The sequence below is a fragment of the Rattus rattus genome, chromosome 10 (genome assembly GCF_011064425.1).
Source record: "Rattus rattus isolate New Zealand chromosome 10, Rrattus_CSIRO_v1, whole genome shotgun sequence".
NCBI classification, from domain to species: domain Eukaryota; kingdom Metazoa; phylum Chordata; class Mammalia; order Rodentia; family Muridae; genus Rattus; species Rattus rattus.
The window spans coordinates 50,689,892-50,713,365 of NC_046163.1; the positions used below are offsets into that span (position 1 = coordinate 50,689,892).

Genomic DNA, 23,474 nt, shown 5'->3' on the forward strand with positions numbered 1-23,474 from the left:
TTAATCCAATTCCCAGGGATCTAATGTCTTTCTTTGACCTCTGTGATTACTTGAATACACATGTGCACAGATACAAACACGATCCAATAGATGTTTAAAAATACCAGCATCATATGACTGTATATCCTCCCTCCCATCCCAAACATATTCGGCATCCAGACATCTTCGCTTACTACTTGATACTCACTCACTCAAATGACAATCTCGAAATTATTCAGCACCTTCCCTTCCTATTCTCTGTATTCAGCTATTAATAAATTTAAAATCTTTGAAAGTCTTTAGTGCTTACCACGCTCCAATTTTATCACACTACCCCAGGCTTTCGTTTGAACCATGGGAGCCATTTTAATACTTGTTTCCTTGTGCTCAGACTCTCTTCCACTAGAATATGTTACCTCCAGGTCACCAGTGTGATCTTTGAAAAGAATGCTTGACTCACTCTTATCTCCCCTTTAAAACACTGAGGTGGTGCCCATCACTTATATAGTCCCAAAGCCACGACATGAAAGTCTTTTCCTGAGCTAATGCGTTTTAATGTTTCCAAAATGAGCTCTTCCTGTATCCTAAATTAGGTACCAAAATTGAAACCAGCTTGCTACTCTTTCAACACTACATACTCTGTGACTTCTGTCATTCCCCACCATAGTCTCAAGTTCCTCCTTGGCTTTACGCTATCTCATCCTGAAGGACAAGATAATACTGAGGAATGAATAAATACTGAGGTTTTCAGGAGGGCTAGATCCCCCAAACCATGCCAATTGTTGTTGTTGTTTTTTTTATTTGAGACGGGATCTTCTTTTAAACTTTTATTTATGAGTACACTGTAGCTGTTTTCAGACACAACAGAAGAGGTCAGATCTCATTACAGATGGTTGTGAGTCACCATGTGGTTGCTGGGAATTGAACTCAGAACCTCTGGAAGAGCAGTCAGTGCTCTTAACCACTGAGCCATCTCTCCAGCCCCAAGACAGAGACGGAACTTACTATGTAGAATAGGATGGCCTCAAACTCACAAAGATCTGCCTGTCTCTACTGCTTGAGTGTTGAGATTAAAGATGTACACCACCATGCTTAGCAAGAACATGCTAATTTGTTACAGCTTTCACTGGGGCAGTAAAAGTCCTCCATCCTCAACCTGCCTCTGGCCATAAATTATTTAAAAAAACACAAAACAAAACAAAACAAAAAACAGTATAAGTCTAACAATCCCAGGCTCAGGGGACATAGGTAGCTTCACCTGCCTTTGCAGTAAGTTGATAATGCCAACATCCAACAAGAGAAATTCCTTGTGATAGGAAGGAAGGAGAATAGGAATGGGTGAGGTCTACCAGATGTCCAGTACCTTCCTGGTAACCCCTCAACACAATGAGCATCTCTGCAAGCCCTGAAAAGGTTATGTTTTTTGGAGCTGAGGACCGAACCCAGGGCCTTGCACTTGCTAGGCAAGCGCTCTACCACTGAGCTAAATCCCCAACCCCGAAAAGGTTATGTTTAACCATTAAAGCTAAATCCTAGGTGGAGAGTGACAACACCTGGTATCTCTCTAATAATTTCAACCCTAAAGGCTTCCACAGGACTTCCTTTTTTTTTTTCCTTCTATTTCTTACTATTTCTTTTCTTTTCTTTTTTTTTTATTGGATTTTTTAAAATTTACATTCCAAATGTTATCCCCTTTCCTGGTTTCCAGTCCATAAACTCTCTATAACCCCCTATACATGCCCCCATTCCCCGACCTGCTTCTGTGAGGGTGTTCCCCCACCCACCCCTTCCCGCCTACCAGCCCTGACATTCCCCTACACTGGGTCATCAAGCCTTGGCAGGACCAAGGGCTTCTCCTCACACTGATGCCCAATAAAGCCATGCTCAGCTATATATGCAGCTGGATCCATGGATCTGTCAATATGTACTCTTTGGATGGTGGTTTAGTCCCTGGGAGCTCTTGTTGGTTGGTATTGTTGTTCTTATGCGGTTGCAAATCTACAAGACTTCCTAAACAGAAGTGTCATCGTAACTCTATGTAAGGGGTCTTTTATCCTAAAATCCCAGTAAACATCAACAGTGCAGTAGAAGTTTGTAATGGTCGTCAGCAAGAAAGGATATCTTTATCTAGAAAGAAGCTCTGGTACCTGAGACCAAGCAAGGTATAAGAGGTCACATTCTCACATATGTACACATCCTAACATGACAGTCTTCCATGCTTTGTATACACAGATACATACTGGCAAGCTCAGTATTACGCATGAGCTTTTTTGGTCAATACATAGAGTCACAGATATCCAATGACCTTCACTCCAGCACTAAACACTCCGAATTGGATGTATCCTGCTTTGAATACCTCTGAAAACAAGAGATAGAAAACAACATTCATGGAAAGTGCTAGAATAGTTGTGAATCCAGAGTTCGGTGATGCCAGGCTCAGGATATATGACCTAAAACATCAGACACATTGAGAAATCCTCACCTATTCCCACTCCCAGACTCAAGGGCCAGTCCTTAAAAAGTCCTCATCTTCAAGAGCTTGAGTGGAGAAATTTCTAATTCAGGAAGGTCTCTGTTGAATATCTTCAAGGGCTCATCCTAGCAGTTAGCGAATGCATCCACGCTTGGCCTGTTCATGTTTATCTTGCTAACTTTTCTTTTAAATCTTTATATCCCAAGTATAAGTAAGAATAGCGTTGACGTACACAGTGTAGGCTCAGCACTTTGATGTGCTACCTTTGTATTTATTTTAAACAATTCAACCAGCACCCCTCATGACAGAAGTAAAACTCTATTTTTATTTTATTTTATTTTTTTTGGTCTCAAACTATTTATTTCTCCCGACCAGAAGGTGGCCATCATTACGGGTGGATAAACACAGAACGTTGCGTGCAGCAAGGCTTGAAGAACAGCGGTGCAGGTAAGTGAGGCCCGGGCTCAAGCGAAGGTGGAACCGTTCCAGCCCACGTTGGCTGCGTTCATGTCGTAATAGTTGATGTAGACCCGGTCCGGGCTGATGTGCAGGCGATCGGACAGCAGGCCGCACAGCAGCTTGCTGGAGTTGCGGTTCTGGGTGCCACCGATCTTGCCGATGCTGTGCAGGCTGCAGAGGGCGCAGGGGTTGTTCGTGCTGCTAAAAGTCATGAGCTGGTCCGGGACCACGTGCACTGCGATGTACTGTGCCGGCTTGCCGGTGGCCTGCGCCAGCTGCTGGGTGAGTTCGGAGAGAAACTCCTCTGGCACGGAGGCACGGGGAACATTGGTGTTCATGATGAACATAGGCATGGTGGCGGAGAGACTGAGAGCGACGGCCGGAGGACGGTGCAAAGCGCGGTGTCTCTATTTTTTTCTGTTGCTCTGCCTTGTATACATGAACTTGTCCTTGTCCTTAGGCACCTGACTGATACTGGGATCACTAAGAGTAGACCTTAGAGCCAAGCTTCCCCAGTGCGTATGCCAACTCTCCTGAGGATCCCCTATGCTCTCAGCCAAGTTCCCAAACCTTCAGTGCTCCAGTATCCTGGTTAGTAATAGTTCCCAGCTCAAGGGTACTTATGCAAATGAAGTAAAACAAAACACAAACATTCATAGAAGAAGGGCAGGCTGCTGCAATTGTTGGTAAGTGAATTGATCGTATGTCTGACTGAGAGTTCAGAAGAGCATTAGAGACTCACTCTGGCTATAGGGGGAATAATAAGAGGCAGTCTTCTGAGCATCACCAAAGTCATAGACCACAGGTAACGCTGGGCCATTGTCAGTCCAACACTTTCCTTCTCCATATTTCACTGGGTACTTCTATAAGGAACAAAAGAAGTTACTGGGTAAGGACTATGGCATTGGACCTCCCATGAACGCTGCCCTACACGGAGGAGCACAACATTGGCCCAGTAACTGAGATTGTTTCCAAACCAGTCACACAAGAAAGAATGATTTCCTTTGTCTTTGTCTTTGTCTGTCTTTGTCTTGTCTTTGTCTTTGTCTCTTTCTCTATCTCTGCCTCTCTCTTCTCTTCTCTTCTCTTCTCTTCTCTTCTCTTCTCTTCCCTTCCCTTCCCTTCTCTCCCCCTACCTACTTCTCTCCTCTCCTCTCCTCTCCTCAGCTTTCTACATATCCCTAACCCTTGCCTTCCTTGGCTCAAACATCCTAAGAGAACCACATTATTCTTTAGAGTTAGGGAAACATGGAACACAAAGCCTGTAGAATGATGGTTCCCACCCAACCTCAAACACCCGCCTCTCCCCACACCCGTGAGAAGGAGCCTCAGCCAGGAGTCTTGAGTACCTGGTAGAGGCCAAACAGATTATGGCCCAGATGCTGCAGGAAGCCAGTGAAGGTGTGGTACCTCAGCAGGGAGCTGTTCCTCCAGTTGTGCAGGGGGCTGTTGTTGGGCACGTGCCAGATGCCCAGGTTCTCAGCCTGGATGTCGAAGTAGCCAGGGTTCTGGAAAGCACCCAACACTGAGCCTGACCAGAGCAGGAGACTTCACTGAGCAAAAGACCCACGTGCACAGCGCTCAGCAGAGCTGATCTCTCTGGGCTCCAGCCATGCTCAGATACCCCCAGTTCCAAGGATAATAATGGCCCCCCTGCCACCACCTACTCACCTATGAGCCTAAGTGGGTGAGTTTGGGATCCAGGATCAGCATTTTTCACTTCTTCAGCCCTGGTGTCAAGGTGCAACCTTCCAGCCCTCTCCCTGGCGTGCTTGAGTCACACCCACATCCTCACACTTTCCCAGCGCATACCACAGAGTGCACCAACCTTGTGGCACCCTCTGCAGACCCAGGCTGCACAGTGATCACCCCTACTGCAACCCACCCCCTTCCCCATAGCTCCACCTCCCAGCCCTGTCATCATCCAAGAGCTCTTGCCTAGAGTCACCTCTCTAGTGCTACACAGGATGTTCAATTCCCGAGGCTTCTGGCTGCAGAGGCTGGGTAATCCTCTTGGTTTTACTATCCTACAACCCTAGCTGGAGACATCCTAGAATTCTGAATGCTATGGACACCCCCTTCCTCACCTTCTTCCCCATGCAGAGGAGACAATAAGGACTCCAGAAGGAACACGGGACTTGTTTGTCCTGCTAACAGGAAAGACAGTGAGCTCAGTGGAATTCTGGGAGGGATGGGGTACTGTTTGGGAAGAAACATATCACCATAAGTGAATAAAAATTTTGGAATAGTTTAATTTTCAAATGACCGCGAGGTTGGGAATATACAGATTCCTATAGCAAATAGAAAGCCTTTATTCACTGGCTGGTGGGCTACCCAGGGAATCCATTATGCAGACCAAATCATGTAGCCACAAGATTTATTGTTGGCTTTTTATGTACAAAAATGGATCCTGGTTGACACACTTCAATTGCCAAAAGCAGTTAGCAATAGGCAGAGCTACAGAAGCCAAAAGGTAAGGTTAGTACACTTAGGGACTTTCCCAGAACTGTGAACTATGACTTAGGTCTTTGGTCTCACTTTTTTGCGGTGTAGGGGTTTAATTCCCTGCTCTAAATCCCTGGTCCTCCATCACCTGCTCCATCTCCCTGGTGCTCCATCACCTGCTCCATCTCCCTGGTGCTCCATCACCTGTACCATCTCCCTGGTGCTCCATCACCTGCTCCATCTCCCTGGTGCTCCATCACCTGCTCCATCTCCCTGGTGCTCCATCACCTGCTCCATCTCCCTGGTGCTCCATCACCTGCTCCATCTCCCTGGTGCTCCATCACCTGCTCCATCTCCCTGGTGCTCCATCACCTGCTCCATCTCCCTGGTGCTCCATCACCTGCTCCATCTCCCTGGTGCTCCATCACCTGCTCCATCTCCCTGGTGCTCCATCACCTGCCCATCTCCCTTGTGCTCCATCACCTGCTCCATCTCCCTGGTGCTCCATCACCTGCTCCATCTCCCTGGTGCTCCATCACCTGCTCCATCTCCCTGGTGCTCCATCACCTGCTCCATCTCCCTGGTGCTCCATCACCTGCTCCATCTCCCTGGTGCTCCATCACCTGCTCCATCTCCCTGGTGCTCCATCACCTGTACCATCTCCCTGGTGCTCCATCACCTGTGCTCCATCTCCCTGGTGCTCCATCACCTGTATCATCTCCCTGGTGCTCCATTCCCTATGCCATCTCTCCTGCCCCAGTGTCTTTCCATCATTTCCTGAGCATCACTGCTACTTCCCCTCAGTGGAATGGATCCCTTCCTCCTAGGTGCTGTTTCATCCTTGTGCACAGGGTTATCTTAGTGCCATAGCATGGCTGTTGCATTGTTTACATGGCTCCTTTGACAGTTCCCAGGAAACTTTTATGAGGTTGTACTTGTTAAGCCAATATTTTCTCTATGTATTTACAGAGTTCCATAATTTCTAACAAAAGAGATTTGAATTACATCTGGGTCTAAGACCAGTGTTCCAATGAAATGCATACTTCCTGTAACACTAGACTTAGCACTTTCCCATCTCTAATGAGGGTTTAGGTTCATCTGGTGGCATATTGCAACTTGTGACTCATCCTGCACAGTACAGTTCATCTACAGGTCTTAGGTTTCATGAAGAGTGAAGCAAGTTGCTAGATTGGAAAGAAGAACTTCCTGCAAGCTGAAGACAGCTCAAGACATGGATCTGTTACTACTTAGATTCAACTGATTTCCACCTCAGCTTTGTATCCAGTAAAAAACGTTCCCCTTTCATCTTCTGATAACTGATCTTCAGCTGTAGTTTAGACTTTCTACCTAAACATTCTATCACCTGGAGAAAAGAACGTCTCTCTCCTCCTGTTTCATCTCTCTGAACCTCAGTATTCACACCAAACATTTACAACAAGCTCTGCCTAAGGGAAGGCTGAGGAGTGAGCGATACAGAGCAAGAAGTGAAAGCACTCACTGATGAGTGGAGCCCAGAAGCTCAGAAAACCCACGAAACAACTCAGACCATCTGAAGCTTAAGAGGAAGGAAGACCAAAGTGTGAAAATGCTTCAGTCCTTCTTAGAAGGGAGAACAAAATAATCATGGGAGATAGAGGGAGGGAGAGATGTGGGAAGGAGAGAGGAGTGGGAGGGATAAAGGGGGGGGGATCAGATATGGGAAAAGACAGAAGAGAAGTACAGATGGCCAGGAAAGTGTATAGTGGGGAGTGGGGAATGGGGATAGCCACTAGAAAGTCCCAGATGTCAGGGAAGCAAGAGGTTCCCAGGACCCAACAGGGATGACATTAGCCAAAATACCCAACAAAGGGGAGATAGAACCTGTAGGGACCACCTCCAGTAGATAGGTACGACCCCTAGTTGAGAGATAGGGCCACCTACCTATCTCAAAAAATTTAACCCAGAATTTTTCCTATCTAAAGGAAATGCAGAGACAAAAAATGGAGCAGAGACTGAAGGAAAGGCCATTCAGAGACATCCCCACCTAGGGATCCATCCCATCTGCACACACCAAACCTAGACACTATTGCTGATGCCAAGAAGTGCTTGCTGACAGAAGCCTGGTATAGCTGTCCCCTGAGAGGCTCTGCCAGCACTTGACCAATACAGATGCAGGTACTCATAGTCAACCATTGGACTGAGTCTGGGGACCCTAGTGGAAGAGTTAGGGAAGGACTGAAGGAGCTGAAGGGGACTGCAGCCCCATAGGAAGAACAACAATATTAACTAAGCTGACCACCCAGAGCTCCCAGGGAGTAAACCACCAACTAAAGAGTACACATGGAGGGACCCATGGCTCCAGCTACATATGTAGCAGAGGATGGCCTTATCTGGCATCAATGGGAGGGGAAGCCCTTGGTTCTGTGGAGGCTTGATACCTCAGCATAAGGGGATGCTAGAGTGGTGAGGTGGGAATGGGTGTATGTGTTAGGGAGCACCCTCATAGAGGCAAAGGGGAGGGGGAATAGGATGGGGCATTTGAGGAGGGGAAATCTGGAAGGGGGGAATACTTGAAATGTAAATAAATAAAATAACCAATAAAAAATGAAAAAATTATTTATTTTATATATGTTAGTACACTGCTGCTCTCTTCAGACACATCAGAAGAGGGCATTGGATCCCATTACAGATGGTTGCGAACCATCATATGGTTGCTGGGATTGAACTCAGGACCTCTGGAAGAGCAGTCAGTGCTCTTAACTACTGAGCCATTTCTCCAGCCCTCACTGCTGTTTCTTAACTACCTAGTTCTCCGAATAAACACACAGAGACATTTTAATATTTCAGAGCTTAGGCCTTAGCTGGGCAGACGCTCAACTGGCTTATCTAAGTTAACCTGATCATCTAGCCACACCCAGCCATGTGGCTAGCTACAGTTTTCAGGCCTGTAGTCATGTCCATCTTCTCTCATCTCTCCTGGTGAAAACTCTTTCTTCTTCCCAGAGTTCCTTTTTCCCTCCCAGGAAGTCTAGCCTTTCATTTCCTGCCCAGCTAATTGGCCATCATATTTTTATAAAGCCAATCAGAGAATGCCTTAGGAAGATGACCTCAGAAACATAATTTCTATGTTCTATCTGTGATGTCAGAGCAGCTGAAAAAAGCTAAAACTAAAATATGGTCAACAAATGTGTACAGTACACATATTGCTCACAAGTGATACCAAGAGATAGCAGTTGTATGAAAGAGTTTAGGAAATACTGTGTTGCAGTAAATCTCTAACCCCAATAAAGTCATGTAAAAATGCAAAACTCAGTTATAATAGTTATGAGCTGCATGCCTAGATTGGGCAGATTCACCACTATTCGCTATTCACTATCCGCTATTCGCTATTCACTATTCACTATTCACTTCACTATTCACTATCCACTATTCACTCACTATCCACTATTCACTATCCACTATCCACTATTCACTATTCACTATCCACTATTCACTATTCACTATCCACTATCTCACTATTCACTATTCACTATCACTATATTCACTATCCACTATTCACTATCCACTATCCACTATCCACTATTCACTATCCACTATCCACACTATCCACTATTCACTATCCACTATCCACTATTCACTATCCACTATTCACTATCCACTATCCACTATTCACTATTCACTATCCACTATTCACTATCCACTATCCATTATCCACTATCCACTATCCACTATTCACTATTCACTATCCACTATCCACTATTCACTATTCACTATCCACTATCCACTATTCACTATTCACTATTCACTATTCATTCACTATTCACTATTCACTATTCACTATTCACTATGCTACGCCATTCCCCAGCTATGAGATCCCTTGCTACTTGCAACTTCTCCAGGCCACGTGGTTCTGCTCCATCTTCCTTCTAACTCTTCTTCTTCCTTCTCCTTTCTTCCTCTCATTCCCTACTCTCCCCCACTCTCTAAAACCTCTAGTCCCACCTTTCTCTTCCACTGCCCAGTCACAGGCTCTAGCTCTTATTTGACCAGGTAACATGGGAAGAAGGTTCACATGAAGTCTCCTGAGTACATGATCCACTCCTTGTGGGGGCAGCCCATCTTGAGGAAGCAGAATTAACATCAGAATACACACAGCACCAGGGGCAACGCCACAACATTTCCCCCTTTTTGTCCAATTAAAAGACTCTTTTCTTTCAGTTACAAATTCAGCATAACCATTACAATTATGTAAATTATAAAGTATAAAATACACTTGTAGGTTGATGTGATTGTGCAGGTGAAGGCAGACAAGATAAAACGAGGTCTGTCATTGGACGAGAAGGAAGGGAGGTGGGAACAGAGGTTTTAGAAGGGAGGGAGAAGCAGAGAGGGGGCTGGAGCAAGGAGGAGGAGCTGGGAGAACATGGTGACAGATGTTAAGATTCTCTCTGCACATAGATACAGGTTATGAATTTTTTTCCTTTTTCCTTTTTTCTTTTTTTTCGGGACTGGGGACCGAACCCAGGACCTTGTGCTTCCTAGGCAAGCGCTCTACCACTGAGCCAAATCCCCAACCCCTTTGGTTATGAATATTTTTAAGGGATGGGTGTGTATAGGGTTTTGTGCTGTCTAGATGGGCAAATTATATCTTATCAGTTGAGTCAGAGGTTATTGTGTGGTGTGTTCTTTCATGGGCTACTTAATTGAGTTCAAGATAGTGTGTGGTGGTGGGATGTGCTGGGCCCACCACAGAAGTGGGATGTGTATGCCTGGTGTGGTGGCAACCCACCAAAGGAATTGTGAGTGAACCCCTTGCAGACTGCCCGGGTCAGAGGGAGCCTGGGAGAGAAAGAATGCCCAGCAGTGCATAGGGGAGAAAGTGCAGAGTGGTAGGTAGGCCATATGCAGGAACCACAGGAACCAGTTGCGAAGCACGCCTTTTTCTTTTTTACCACAAAATGCACTTAACACTCACTTCATCATATTTGTCAACTTAGATAAAGCACTCTAATCTATCCTAATTGAAAGAGCTTATAATTTTATACCTGAATTATGTTCCGGTTTTAGCTTGTATTACCATCTGCAAACCATCTTCTCAAATCTATATCATCTCTCTCAATGTTAAACAACTTGAGTTGACTATGACACTATAACTAGTCTTCAGCCTCATCAGAAATCCGAGAATGACTTAAAGATTACCTGAAAATATAGGAAGCACAAAACATAGCTTCCAAAACTTAACCAATTTGTAGAGATGTCTGACTACCTGGGCAGTCCTCATTCCTTAAAACATTGGAGCATCAGTCTTTGACCTTTTGGCTCAGGATCATCTGACGGACTCTTGTAAAGCGGAATTTTGAAGAACTGCTTACCCTGTCTTGGCAGAGTTATTGATCGACTATTCTGCATAGTGTGTCCTTTATTTTTTTGGACAGTATTTTTTTTTCTTTTCTTTTTTTCAGAGCTGGGGACCGAACCCAGGGCCTTGTGCTTGCTAGGCAAGTGCTCTACCACTGAGCTAAATCCCCAACCCCTGGACAGTATTTTTGTCTGTAGATGAACTGAAGCAGTTCTTGCCTAGTGCCTGTCTTGCAATAGTGATGTGAAAGTACAAACCAAATAAACCCTTTCTCCTCAAGCTGCTTTGGCCATAGTGTTTCATCATAGTAATCCTGACTAAGACAAAGGACTTCTTTAGATTGATGGCTTCCAAGATTTCAACCCCTGGCCATTTATCTCCATTGCTTTTAAATCCAGAGTGAGGCAGAAATGTACAGGAAAGACCTATCAAAGCACTATAGTTCACTTCACAGTGGCAAGGAAGCCAAGAAAGACCAGGAAAGGCCAAGACAAGGTGCCCTTCAAAAGCGAGCTACTCACTCCTTCAGTGATCAGTTTCCTCTAACCAGACCCCAACTTCCACAGCTCTACCACCTCCCAAAAGTCAGTTCAAACTCATGAACACACCAGTGATTAATCAACTGATTATGTAGGCAGGATCCCCTTATTGTATCCCTTCTCCTGCCTCTGCATATTATTTTCACTGGGACCTGGTCTTCAGTACACACACCTTCTGGGAAGGCACTTCCTGACTCCTCGTGTGTTTTCTAGCAATGTATCAGGATTCCCAGCCCTGATGTTCCAAGAACAGCCGTCAAGGGGAACCAGAAACTCTTTTGAAATCTCCTACCCCTGCACAGAAAGAATTCATGAAGACACCAAGTTTTCAATGAACATGATTTATTCCGCTTTTCTGGTCATTAGCATTCTAGTTACTAGGTCAGTGTTTCTCCATGCCTGGGAGCCTACAGATTGGAGAAGTCTGGGTCCACCCCACAGAGTTCTCAGCGATAGAACAGAAGCACGGCTGCTTCAGTTATCTCCCGGCTACTGCTGTACCCAGTGTGAGTTCCGTATCCGTTCCAATCAAACGCCCCGAAGTCTCCACACTGCAAGGGGTTACCTTCTGGAAAGAATCCTCCTCCGCCGATGCAGTGCTGGAAAACACAGGAGAAGCCAGGGGAGGTCAGCTGGTGAGACGATTCGGATATGAAGCGCCTTCCCAAAAGGCATGTGCACTGAAGACCAGATCCCGATGAAAGTAAGATTCAGACGCAGGGGAAGGGATTCAATGAGAGGACCCTACCTACATCGGCAATAGCTTAGTCATTGGGGTGCTCATGATTCTGAATTGACTATTGGGAGCTGTGGAAGTTGGGGTCTGGTTAGAGGAAATAGGTCACTGGGAAAGGAAGTGGTTTGGGGTGAACACGCACACCCACGTGACACAAATGCAGGCGTTTGAGGGCAGTCTTCAGATCTCGGGCCTTGCCTTTCCACCTTGTATAAGTTGGTTCTCCTCACCACTGTGTGAAGCTGACCTACCAGCTTCTGGGGGAAGCTCCTGTCTGTCGCCCATTCCTCTCTAGGGAACGCGGGGATTATAGAAACTTCCACAACTGTGTGCAGATGGCCTATGGGTTCTAGAGATAGATATGAACTCAGGTCACCAAACTTGCACCCCAAGGACTTTTATCCGGTAAGCCATCTATCTCCTCAGCCACAGAGGAACATGTGTTTGGAGATGGTTTTCCCTGGCCTTTCATGCCACCTCTCACTTTCCTAGTCACTTCTCAGTAAGCCACACTTTTGATATGCCCTTCCTGTAGGATGGTTCTGTCTCACCATGGATCTAACAACAATGGAGTCAATTGACCATAGCCTAAAACCTAAGAAACTAAATAAAACCTTTTAAGGTGTTTTTCTTGGGTATTTATCACAGAGACAAAAGACTGACTAATGTACCTAATGAATCTAGAGACACGTTAATAGCCAAATTCAGTGGACTCTGTGTCCCTCACCAGCCTCTCCACTGGCAGCCTTGATCTATTTGATCTATAAAGGCCCTTCCAGTAGCTTTAGTGGCATGACTGTCTCTTCCTACTTTTCCTTCAACTCCTCTGAATCTCCATTCTCAGGTTCCCTGGTTAGACTTTTCCTTCATGAATTCCTTAAGTGCTACTTCCCAGAGGGAACACATTTATAACTCCCTACTTTGTGCCACCCCTCTGCCTTTAATTAACCAAATATTCACCAATGCCTCAAACTGTTTGTCTCCAGCCCTGATGTTTCTTGGGCTAAAGATCTTAAATTCATCTGCCACTCAAATTGTTATACCAACATTTCACACTTCACATGGGGGGGGGAGGGGCAGAGTTAGTTACAGAGTTACAGCCATGTGCCACTTAGCAATGGGGATTTATTGTGAGAAATTCTTTGGCTGTTCTGCCACAGTTTCTGGACACATCATAGGGTGTGCTCAAACAGCAATACTACCACATGGAACCACTGTCATATAAACAATCCATCATTGGCCCATCATGCACAGTATGTGTGTAAATCCCTCCTTGACTCCAAACCTAACTTCTTTCAGAAATTGTAACTTAATAAATGGTATTCAGTGGCTTTGGACTTGCTGACATTATCATAAAAATAAGGGAAGTAAAGAAATTGATTCCAGTTAAATAGAAACAGGAAATACTAGTGTGCTATTTCAGAGAAGAATGATTGTGATAATAATGATAGTAGTTTCAACATTCAAAAGTTAGAGGATGTTGGGGTTGGTCTAGTGCACTGTGATTAGACCATATGCTGAGCTCTATGCCCCAAGATCAGGTTGCAGTCTGGATATGGGCATTGTATTAACCAATGTGCTGCAAAAAATGTTCCTCAATTATCTCTGATTGGTAAATAGAAAGGTAGAGTCTCTGACTGGGCAGGGGAGAGAGGAAGTCAGAACCTCAGATGGAGTGAATGGATCTCAGGTAGGGACCATAAGAGGAAAGACAAGGGAGAAGGGAAAAAGAAGGTCACCATGATGCAGGATGGATCATAAACTCATGGCTAATGGAAGCTAGCCCTGAGGACACACATGGAACAGAGCAAGACTCAGTTGGAAAGTACTGAGGCATTTATCTGGTTATTGATAGCCTAGTAGAGTTAAAATAGTTCAGAAACTGCCCAGTGTAATGTCAGCAGCTTGTTAATAACATAGGAGCTAAATCGGATAGAGTGGGGCAGAAATGTCCCTCATAAAATTACTAGTATAAGAGGAAAATAGAATGTTTTCATCATAAGGAAATGCATATTTTTTGAGGATGCAGGATGATTTAAACATTGTGTGATCTATCCCTGTATTGAGCCATCACAATGTATCCTATTAACACATAACTTTTGTGTTATCGGTTAAGCAAACTTTAATAAAAATTTTAAAATGGTATTCACTCCCCCAAGTGAAAACCATAAGGTTATCCTAGACACTCTTCCCATGCAGTGTACTCATCTGGTCATAAATTTTAAATCATTGGTGTTCATTAGCCCCATATGTGGATACTGCCCTACTTTATGATTTCATTTGGACCATGAAAACCATCTCTCTTTGTGCTTAGTCTCTCCCCCCACTGAAATCTATCGTACTGTGTCATCTTTGTAACACACAGATAATCAAGCCAGTCTTCCCTTTAAAATGCCCCCGTCATTTACATATACAGTACAAACTCACTAGGGTAATGTAAAAGTCTCTCCCTGCTCTAGTTCCTGTTAACACTTCCTAAATCAGCTCTTGCCTCTACCCTACATCCATCCCATACACCAAAGCTGAAACACAGCTTGCTTTCCCTTAATACCACACGCTAGAAACACTGGTAAACTTAAACACACTATTCACTCACCCTAAATTGGCTCTGCATCATAAGCTTCTGTCCATCTCCCAAGACTCAACTCAAAACTTACCTTTCCTATAAACTGGGTGTGGTGTCACATACCTTTAATCCTACAACTGGGAAGGTAAAGGCAGGAGGATAAGAAGCTCAAGGTTAGCCCTCAACTCACCATGTAGTTGAGGACTAACCTGAGATATATGAGACCTGTCTCAAAACCAAAAATCCTCGCCTGCAGTCAGAGTACTCTGCCATTTCCAGTGCTCATTGTGGGCCCTAGAAATATTGTTTTGTTTTGTGTTTTGCTTTCTTTCGCTTTATGTCACTAAAAACCAAAACCTGCACACTAGGCAAATGTCCTATCACTCAAGCCATACCCAAGCTCCTTAGATTTTATTTCTATTATAGTTAAAATATGTCATAAAACAGTTATACATCTGTATGAATGTCTAAACTCCTAAGTGCTAGCAAGGTACAAACATGGTGTTTCATGTCTCCTGTACTGTTACAGTCTGAGTGCTCAAAGCAGACTATGCTGAATAATAAGACAATACACACTAACACCTATGTGTATGACATTTCATATTCTTCAACATGACTGAAAGGTGAATAGGATCCAGGATTTCCCAGAGACCTTCCCTTTCATTATCTGCGTACTCATCACCCTCCATCACAATCAAGGGCCTCCTAGTCAGCAAAGGTTCCACATCCTTTCTGGAGAATCGATATTCTGATGACCAAAGAATGAAACCATGAAACAGGGCCACCTGTCAGGAGTTGAGGACACTTTTCTCAGACTGTTAGTTTGAGGAGATCTGAGTTCCAAGAGAATCTGGTTTTCTTGTTAATTCCCACTGTTGACTACACAAAGATTCCCTCCTCATTCTGCTTTTTGCCACAAACTAGAAAAATAAATAAACAGCAAGAATCTAATGATCCCAGACTTAGGAGAATGTCAGGTAGCTGCAGGGGAGCTAAGTGTACCTGACCTCACAATCAATATACATTCTGATCTCTAACCAGAGAAAGTGCCTGTAGTAGGGAGGAGAATAGCATGAGTGAGGTCTACCAGATGTCTAAACTCTTCTAGTCACTTCTCAACACAATGAGTATCTGTAAAGCCCTGGAGAGGATATATTACACTTTGAAAGCTAAGGCTAAACCCTGGGTGGAAAGTGACAACACCTGTCATCTCTCTAACCCCAAAGGCATTGACAATCTCTGTATTGACCTTAAGCCCCGAAAGGCTTCTACAGGTCTTCTTAACACAAGTGTCATCGTAGGTCTATATAGCGGGTGTTTTATCATAAAATCTAAGTTAACACCCACAGTGCATTAGACGTTCCTAACATTGACTCTGGTCTTCTACAAGATAGGATATTTGTTTCTACACAGAAGTTCTGATCCCTGAGACCTAGAAAGATCATACTCTCACTTACATGCTCACACTACTGTGACAGTCTCCCATGCTCAACAGACACTGAAAAACTCAGTCTTACTCACAGACCCCTTTGGTCCCTAATAAGACCCGTGAGAAATGGCTCAACAGTACAGAACACTTGCTGCTCTTGCAGAGGATCTCAGTGCTGTTTCCTCAAGCACCTATGTCAGGCATGTCGCAATCACATGTAACTGCATTTCCAGGGAATCTGACACCTTCTGGCTTCCAAGGGTACATGTACACACATGCGTATACCTACACAGAAGACACAGGTGTATACATAATTTAATATAATAAAATAAATAGTATTTTTAAAAAGACTCACAGCTTCAGAATTGCATCCAGTGACCCTCACGCCAGCACACAAGGCACTGGCCGCTCTCTCATTATTATACACTCTGAACTGAACAAATCCTGCAGTGAATTCCCCTGAAAAGAAAAGGTAGAAAGCATTCAAGGAAGGGTCTAGAAACAGTTGTCTTAAAGTCAACCCAGAAATTGTAAACGCAAGGCACAGGTTCTACTTCAACACATTAGAAACACTGATGGCAGTTGGGTGGTGGGGCATGCCTTTAGTCTCAGCACTTAGAAGGCAGAAGCAGGCTGATCTCTGAGTTCAAGGCCAACCTAAAATACAGAGTGAGTTCCAGGACAACAAAAGCTACACAGAGAAAGCCTGTCTCAAAAACGAAAAAGAAAGAAAGAAGGGAGTAAAGGAGGGAGAAGAGAGGGAAGAAGGAAAAAAAGACAGAAAGGCAGACTGACTGACTGACTGACTGGTGGAGTATGACCCTACCATGACCCATGGCTGAAGCATCCCACCTACAAATGTAACCAGGAGGAGCCTTTTCCAAACCCCAGAGTCCAGGAGTTAGTCTTCAAAAGACCCCAATCTGCTGAAGGCTTCTATGAAGAGTAACACAGATGACACTGACCTCTGAGGGACAGTTAGCCAGTACACTGACTCTTGTACTGCCACACTCTTCTTGTTCATTTTAAACTTTTATATGCCAACCACGAATAATAAGAGCTTGAAATTACACAACATAGGCTCAACCTCTACGAAGGGTATGTGCCACCTTTGGATTTATATCAAACAACACAATAGTCACCTCTCACAACAGAAATCAAACTCCATGCCAATTCTCCTGCTTATCCCCTGTGCTCTCAGCCAAGTTCCTGAACCTTCAGTGCTCCAGTATCCTGGTTAGTAATAGTTCAGAACTCAAGGGTACTCATGCAAATGAAGTAAAACAAAACACAAACATAGAGGAAGAGCAGGCTGCTTCGACGGTTGGCAAATGAATTGATCGTCTGTCCGACCGAGAGTTCAGAAGAGCATTAGAGACTCACTCTGGCCATAGGGGGAATAATAAGAAGCTGTCTTCTGAGCATCACCAAAGTCATAGACCACAGGTAACGCTGGGCCATTGTCAGTCCAACACTTTCCTTCTCCATATTTCACCGGGTACTTCTACAAGGAACAAAAGAAGTTACTGGGTAAGGACTATGGCATCGGAACTCCTATGAATGCTGCCCTACATGGAGGAGCACTGGTACAGTAACTGAGATTGTTTCCAAACCAGTCACACAAGAAATAATGCTTTCTTTTGTCTTTGTCTGTCTTTGTCTTTGTCTTTGTCTCTATCTCTGTCGCTGCCTCTCTCTTCTCTTCTCTTCCCTTCCTTCCCTTCCCTTCCCTTCCCTTCCCTTCCCTTCCCTTCCCTTCCCTTCCCTTCTTCCCTTCTCTTCTCTCCCCCTACCTACTTCTCTCCTCTCCTCTCCTCAGCTTTCTACATATCCCTAACCCTTGCCTTCCTTGGCTCAAACATCCTAAGAAAACCACATTATTCTTTAGAGTTAGGGAAACATGGAACACAAAGCCTGTAGAATGATGGTTCCCACCCAACCTCAAACACCCGCCTCTCTCCACACCCGTGAGAAGGAGCCTCAGCCAGGAGTCTTGAGTACCTGGTAGAGGCCAAACAGATTATGGCCCAGATGCTGCAGGAAGCCAGTGAAGGTGCGGTACCTCAGCAGGGAGCTGTTCCTCCAGTTGTGCAGGGGGCTGTTGTTGGGCACGTGCCAGATGCCCAGGTTCTCAGCCTGGATGTCGAAGTAGCCAGGGTTCTGGAAAGCACCCAACACTGAGCCTGACCAGAGCAGGAGACTTCACTGAGCAAAAGACCCACGTGCACAGCGCTCAGCAGAGCTGATCTCTCTGGGCTCCAGCCATGCTCAGATACCCCCAGTTCCAAGGATAATAATGTTCCCCCTGCCACCACCTACTCACCTATGAGCCTAGGTGGGTGAGTTTGGGATCCAGGATCAGCATTTTTCACTTCTTCAGCCCTGGTGTCAAGGTGCAACCTTCCAGCCCTCTCCCTGGCGTGTTTGAGTCACACCCACATCCTCACACTTTGCCAGCGCATACCACAGAGTGCACCAACCTTGTAGTCATCACTTGTGGCACCCTCTGCAGACCCAAAGGTGTTGTAGTTGGCCCAATTGCCATCCCCCTCTGGGTAATCTGCTCTGTTGCCTTGCTGACTGGACCACCGATCGCCCACTGTGCACTTCCCACGCATGTTGTTCTCATGCACGCTAGCCACCAGGGTCCAGCCACCACCTGCAGTGGTCATGTCACAGAAGGTCTGGTAGATGACACCATTCTCCGTGCGCAGGAAATAGAGGCCATCTGTGGAGAAAACCAGTCCCACAGTCATCCTGTATGCAGACTCCTTGGCCATCACAGTTCCAGAAGCAAAATGTCTCTAGGAACTACAAACATGGCTAATGCCTCCCACCCTGAGTGTCCTATCCCATGTGTCCCTGGGGATACTGAGATCCACCTGAGTTCAGAAAGCCAACTTTCAGTGAGTAAGGCAGAACACAGGATTACCCAAACTGACAGTGATATTTCTCCTCAAGTTAAACATAGTATCACAAAGGACTTAGCAACTCCGCTCAGTATAGACAAAGAACTGGGAACAGGAACATTCATGCTCGTTACAGCTCTGAACAAGACCTGAAAAACAGAAACAACCTAAGGATTTCTCTCTATTAAAAAAAAAGGAGAAGGGGAGGGCTGGAGAGGTGGCTCAGTGGTTAAGAGCACTTTTCTTCCAGAGGTCCTGAATTCAATTCCCAGCAACCACATGGTGGCTCACAACCATCTGTAATGAGGTCTGATGCCCTCTTCTGGTGTGTCTGAAGACAGCTACAGTGTACTTCTATATAATAAATAAATCTAAAATAAATAAATGAAAATTTAAAAAGTAATAAGCAACATACTGTGCTGTATATGATACACAGTAAGTCCTGCGTCCATCCCCATATATCCAATAGATCAAAAAGAATGAGGTGGACTGGAGAAATGGTCAGTGGTTAGGAGCAAGTACTGCTCTAGCACAGGACTTGAGTTGGGTTCCCAGCATTCACACAAGTGCCTGTTCCTCCAGCTCCAGATGACTAGATGACCTCTTCAGGACTCTGTAGGTACCTATGCACACACGGACACCTTCCCATCCACAGACACGTAAATAACAATAACAATAATAATAATAATAATAATAATAATAATAATAATAATAATAATAATAATTTACATAAGTTAAGTGTATGAGCCATGGAGCACACTACTCATATGAGGTAGCAAGAATGAACAGATTCATAGACATAGGAAACAGAACAGCAGTTCCAGGGACTACAGAAAGGCACTGCTTGGTGGCTATGGAGTCACCATCTAACGTTCTGGAGATGGGTAGTGGGGATCAGTACCATTGTGAAGGCTGCTCCGGAAACCATTGTAAGTGATTAGGTGGCGATTTTCACCCACTATGTATATTTTATCATATTTTCTATATTAAAAAATAAAGGCGGGCTGGAGAGATGGCTCAGTGGTTAAGAGCACTGACTGCTCTTCCAGAGATCATGAGTTCAATTCCCAGCAACCACATGGTGGCTCACAACCATCTGTAATGAGATCTGGTGCCCTCTTCTGGCCTGCAGTCACATATGCAGGCAGAATGCTGTACATAAAATAAATAAATAAATCTTTAAAAAAAAAAAAGGCAAAAAGTAATAATAAAGCCTTGGGCTGGAGAGATGGTTCAGAGGTTAAGGGCACTGGCTGCTCTTCCAGAGGTCCTGAGTTCAATTCCTGCAACCACGTGGTGGATCGCAACCATCTGTAATGGGATCTGGTTCCCTCTTCTGGCCTGCAGGCATAGGTGCCGAACACTGTGTACTAGGATGGATGGATGGATGGATGGATGGATGGATGGATGGATGGATACATACATACATACATACATACATACATACATACATACATACATACATACATACAAAGACTGTCCCAGAGGACAAAAGCCTGATTTCCTAACTGGGTTTTTTGTTTGTGTTTTTGATTCAGGGTCTCCCCCAGGCTGTCCTGGAGCTTACAATCCTCTGCTTTCAGCTCCCAAGCGCTAGGATGACAGCGTACGTTTCAAATGTCCCGTCACTCACCTTGAGCCCCTGTGTTCTCCTCCTTGATTTCCTTGCAGCTTCTGGACAGAGAGTCAAAGAAAGAATGGGTCCCTTTGTTGGTTTCCAGGTCCTCTTTAGCTAGGGAAAACGCAGAGGTTCGCCGTTATGCAACACCCAGTCTCTCCTTGTCTGCAAGAACCGTGTCCCTAGCACCACAGACAGACAGACAGTCTGGACCAGGACCTGTCTCAGAAGCTCACCGCCACAGGCTAATTTCTTCAAGAGGCAATAAGCACCCAGCCTACACCTCAAAGGCATCATCTCAATGGGGACGGACGTCTTTATATGTTCAGGAATATAAATTATATATCCACAATTAAGGAAAAAAGGCATTTATTTTGGTAGAGAGTAGGGGCGGGGCATAGTTGAGAAGGGCTGGAAGGGAAGAGGAAAATGGATGAGTGGGAAAATAACACAATTACTTTAATTTTAATTTTTAATTTCAAAAAATATTTTTTCAAAAGGCATTATCAGGCGATCTTCAATGGTGCATGTCTTTAATCCCAGCATGCAGGAGGCCGAGGCAGGCAGATCTCTGAGTTTGAGGCCAGCCTGGTCCACACAGTGAGTTCCAGAACAGGCAGAGCTACACAGAGGAATCCTATTGGGAGGGAGCATGATCTCTGGCCCTCAGAGACCCCCCAGATCCTGTAGCGAGACTCACCCGCACTGCCCCCTCTGGTGGCAACGATGAGAAACAGCAGAAAGCCGAGTTGGGTCATGGTCGTCTAGAGAAAAGCAAGATGAAGGTCACTCTCTATCCTGATCTTCTTTTCCCCTTATCCCTGTCTCGGCTCCTACCTAGTCCTTCAAATACTCAAAGGCCCCTTTCCGGTTTTAAACTCAGCACCTTCTGGCTTAAACTGTGACCTGAGCCAAAAATTCTTCCCCCCCCCCCTATTCCGCAAACAGCAGTCACCTTCCCTCTGTACCTGACAGGAGCTGAGAGTTGCTAGCCGGCTATTGACAGGAACCTTTCTTTGCTGAGGCTCAAGCATGTGTGAGACTTTGGTCCTTTTATAGGGAAAACCCAGTGAGGCGCAAGCTTTCCTTCTGGCAAAATGCCCTGTGTAGATAGAACATCTGTTTTATTACAGGGTAATTCTGAAATTAGTGAGCTCTAGAAGACAAATATTCAGTGAGCTCTACTTGGATTGTTCCATATTCCAAGACGTGATGTTGGACTTGATTTTCAGTTTGTATCTTTCCTATAAAGTATATATTTCTTTTTTTTAAATCCTAACATCTACCATAATCATCATTCATAAGAAAAGGAAATTATTACAAGTAGTATTGGTATTGGTGGCAGTGGCGGTGGCGGTGGCAGTGGCGGTGGCGACTAGGTTTCCCGTAACCCACTGACTGGGGGTCATGCAAGAGGAACAGCAAAAAGGCTGTAGAACTCACGGGATTCAGCCTGCCTGTTAGCACAATCACAATGGGTGTGCCTTGGAGAGGCAGAGCCCCGAGGACTACTTATCCTGAGGACTTCATGCTTTTGAGGAGTTTTGCTCTCCTCGTGGCCCTTGCAGCCACCATGAACCTTTTAATGTATGGGTTGTATGAAAACTTTAAGGGGCTTTCTAGCCCCTCACTGGACAGTGTCGTTGACACAAGACTAGTGATCAATCTTTGAGCATTGCAGCTGGAGCAGATTAATGATTCAACCACTACCCTTAGCAAGAATTTAGAGATGCAGATGGTTAATAAAGCTAATTAATTAATTAATTAAGGTGTTTTTGTCAGTGGCCTTGACATAGAAAATCTTGGGGAACAATTTAAAGTTCAGAAAGACACACTCTCAATAACTGACCGAGGGAGGGGTTTTTTTTGTTTTTGTTTTTGTTTTTGTTTTTTGAGGGAATGAGAACAATGGAAGCCCAACTACTACCGGCTGCCCTGCCTTGCTTGCCAAGGCTGGGTTGATGATCAGGGTGATGGTTAATTTCTTGCACCCATTCTTGCCCTCAGCTTCCTGATATGATTTAAAAAAAAATGTTGGTGAGTGGATGTGCACTCTTAGGCTTAAAATAGAAAGGTCTAATTTTTATATATATAAAATTTGCGATATATAAGATTTGCAATTCTCTTAAGATTTTTTATGATTGTTTTCTAAGATAAATAATAAAATGATTGGTCCCTAATTGTAACTGCAAATTGCAGCCTGCCAGTAAGAGAAACTGGATGAGAAAAAAAAAATCTTGCTTGCTTATACGTTGTTAATCTATAACACGTTTCTTAAATATGATTATAGATGGGTCTTGGGAATTATTTGTCTTTTACCTATATTACATAAAACATTTAATCATGTAAAGGTATTAGAGAACACGATTTTTTACGCATGGTAATGTAAGCATATGTTAGTTTGAGCCAGGGTAGGCTATGAAGGCCAGCTTCAACAGGTAGGGAAAATGAGGAGTGCAGTCATTGTAATTTTTTTTTACTGCTTGAAAGATATTTCTGGGATATATAAGCTATGAGAGGAGAAATACAGTTGTTGGAGCTTGTAGAACCTCACTTCATCCACTGTGTGTGTGTGTGTGTGTGTGTGTGTGTGTGTGTGTTCCCTCACCCTTTTCTCTGGTCCCAGACAGTTTTTTGCCAGCCCCAGAGAATTAAGCTCTACTCCCTCAGAGAAAAATCTGTTGAGTGAAAGAAAAGATGAAGTGAGAGGAAGAGATTCAGTATCATCTTCAGCGTTGTAGAAAGTTTGAGGCCAGTCTGGGATACACGAGACCTTGTTTCTAAAGATAATAATAATAATAATAATAATAATAATAATAATAATAATAATAATAATAATAATAATTGTGGGCTGGAGAAGTGGCTCAGGGGTTAGGAGCGCTGACTGCTCTTCCAGAGGTCCTGAGTTCAATTCCCAGCAACCACATGGTGGCTCACAACCATCTGTAAAGAGATCTGATGCCCTCTTCTGGTGTGTCTGAGG

At 44.6% G+C, this 23,474-nt stretch overlaps 2 protein-coding genes across 2 annotated transcripts; both read right to left on the minus strand.

The window, feature by feature from the left end:
* Window positions 1-2,789: 2,789 nt before the first annotated feature.
* LOC116911286 (macrophage migration inhibitory factor-like) lies at window positions 2,790-3,311 on the minus strand. Its single transcript, XM_032915193.1, has one exon. It carries the CDS (start codon window positions 3,262-3,264, stop codon window positions 2,917-2,919), a length of 348 nt encoding a protein of 115 aa, XP_032771084.1. The 5' UTR covers window positions 3,265-3,311; the 3' UTR covers window positions 2,790-2,916.
* Window positions 3,312-11,558: 8,247 nt separating this feature from the next.
* On the minus strand, window positions 11,559-21,300 carry LOC116911672 (intelectin-1a). The gene is made up of 7 exons (XM_032915626.1): window positions 21,192-21,300; window positions 20,507-20,605; window positions 18,445-18,692; window positions 17,966-18,124; window positions 17,348-17,468; window positions 16,320-16,423; window positions 11,559-11,832 (listed from the first exon to the last, which is right to left on the minus strand). The coding sequence occupies exons 1-7, from the start codon at window positions 21,247-21,249 to the stop codon at window positions 11,680-11,682; spliced, it is 942 nt and encodes a 313-aa protein (XP_032771517.1). The 5' UTR covers window positions 21,250-21,300; the 3' UTR covers window positions 11,559-11,679.
* Between the last annotated feature and the right edge of the window lie 2,174 nt (window positions 21,301-23,474).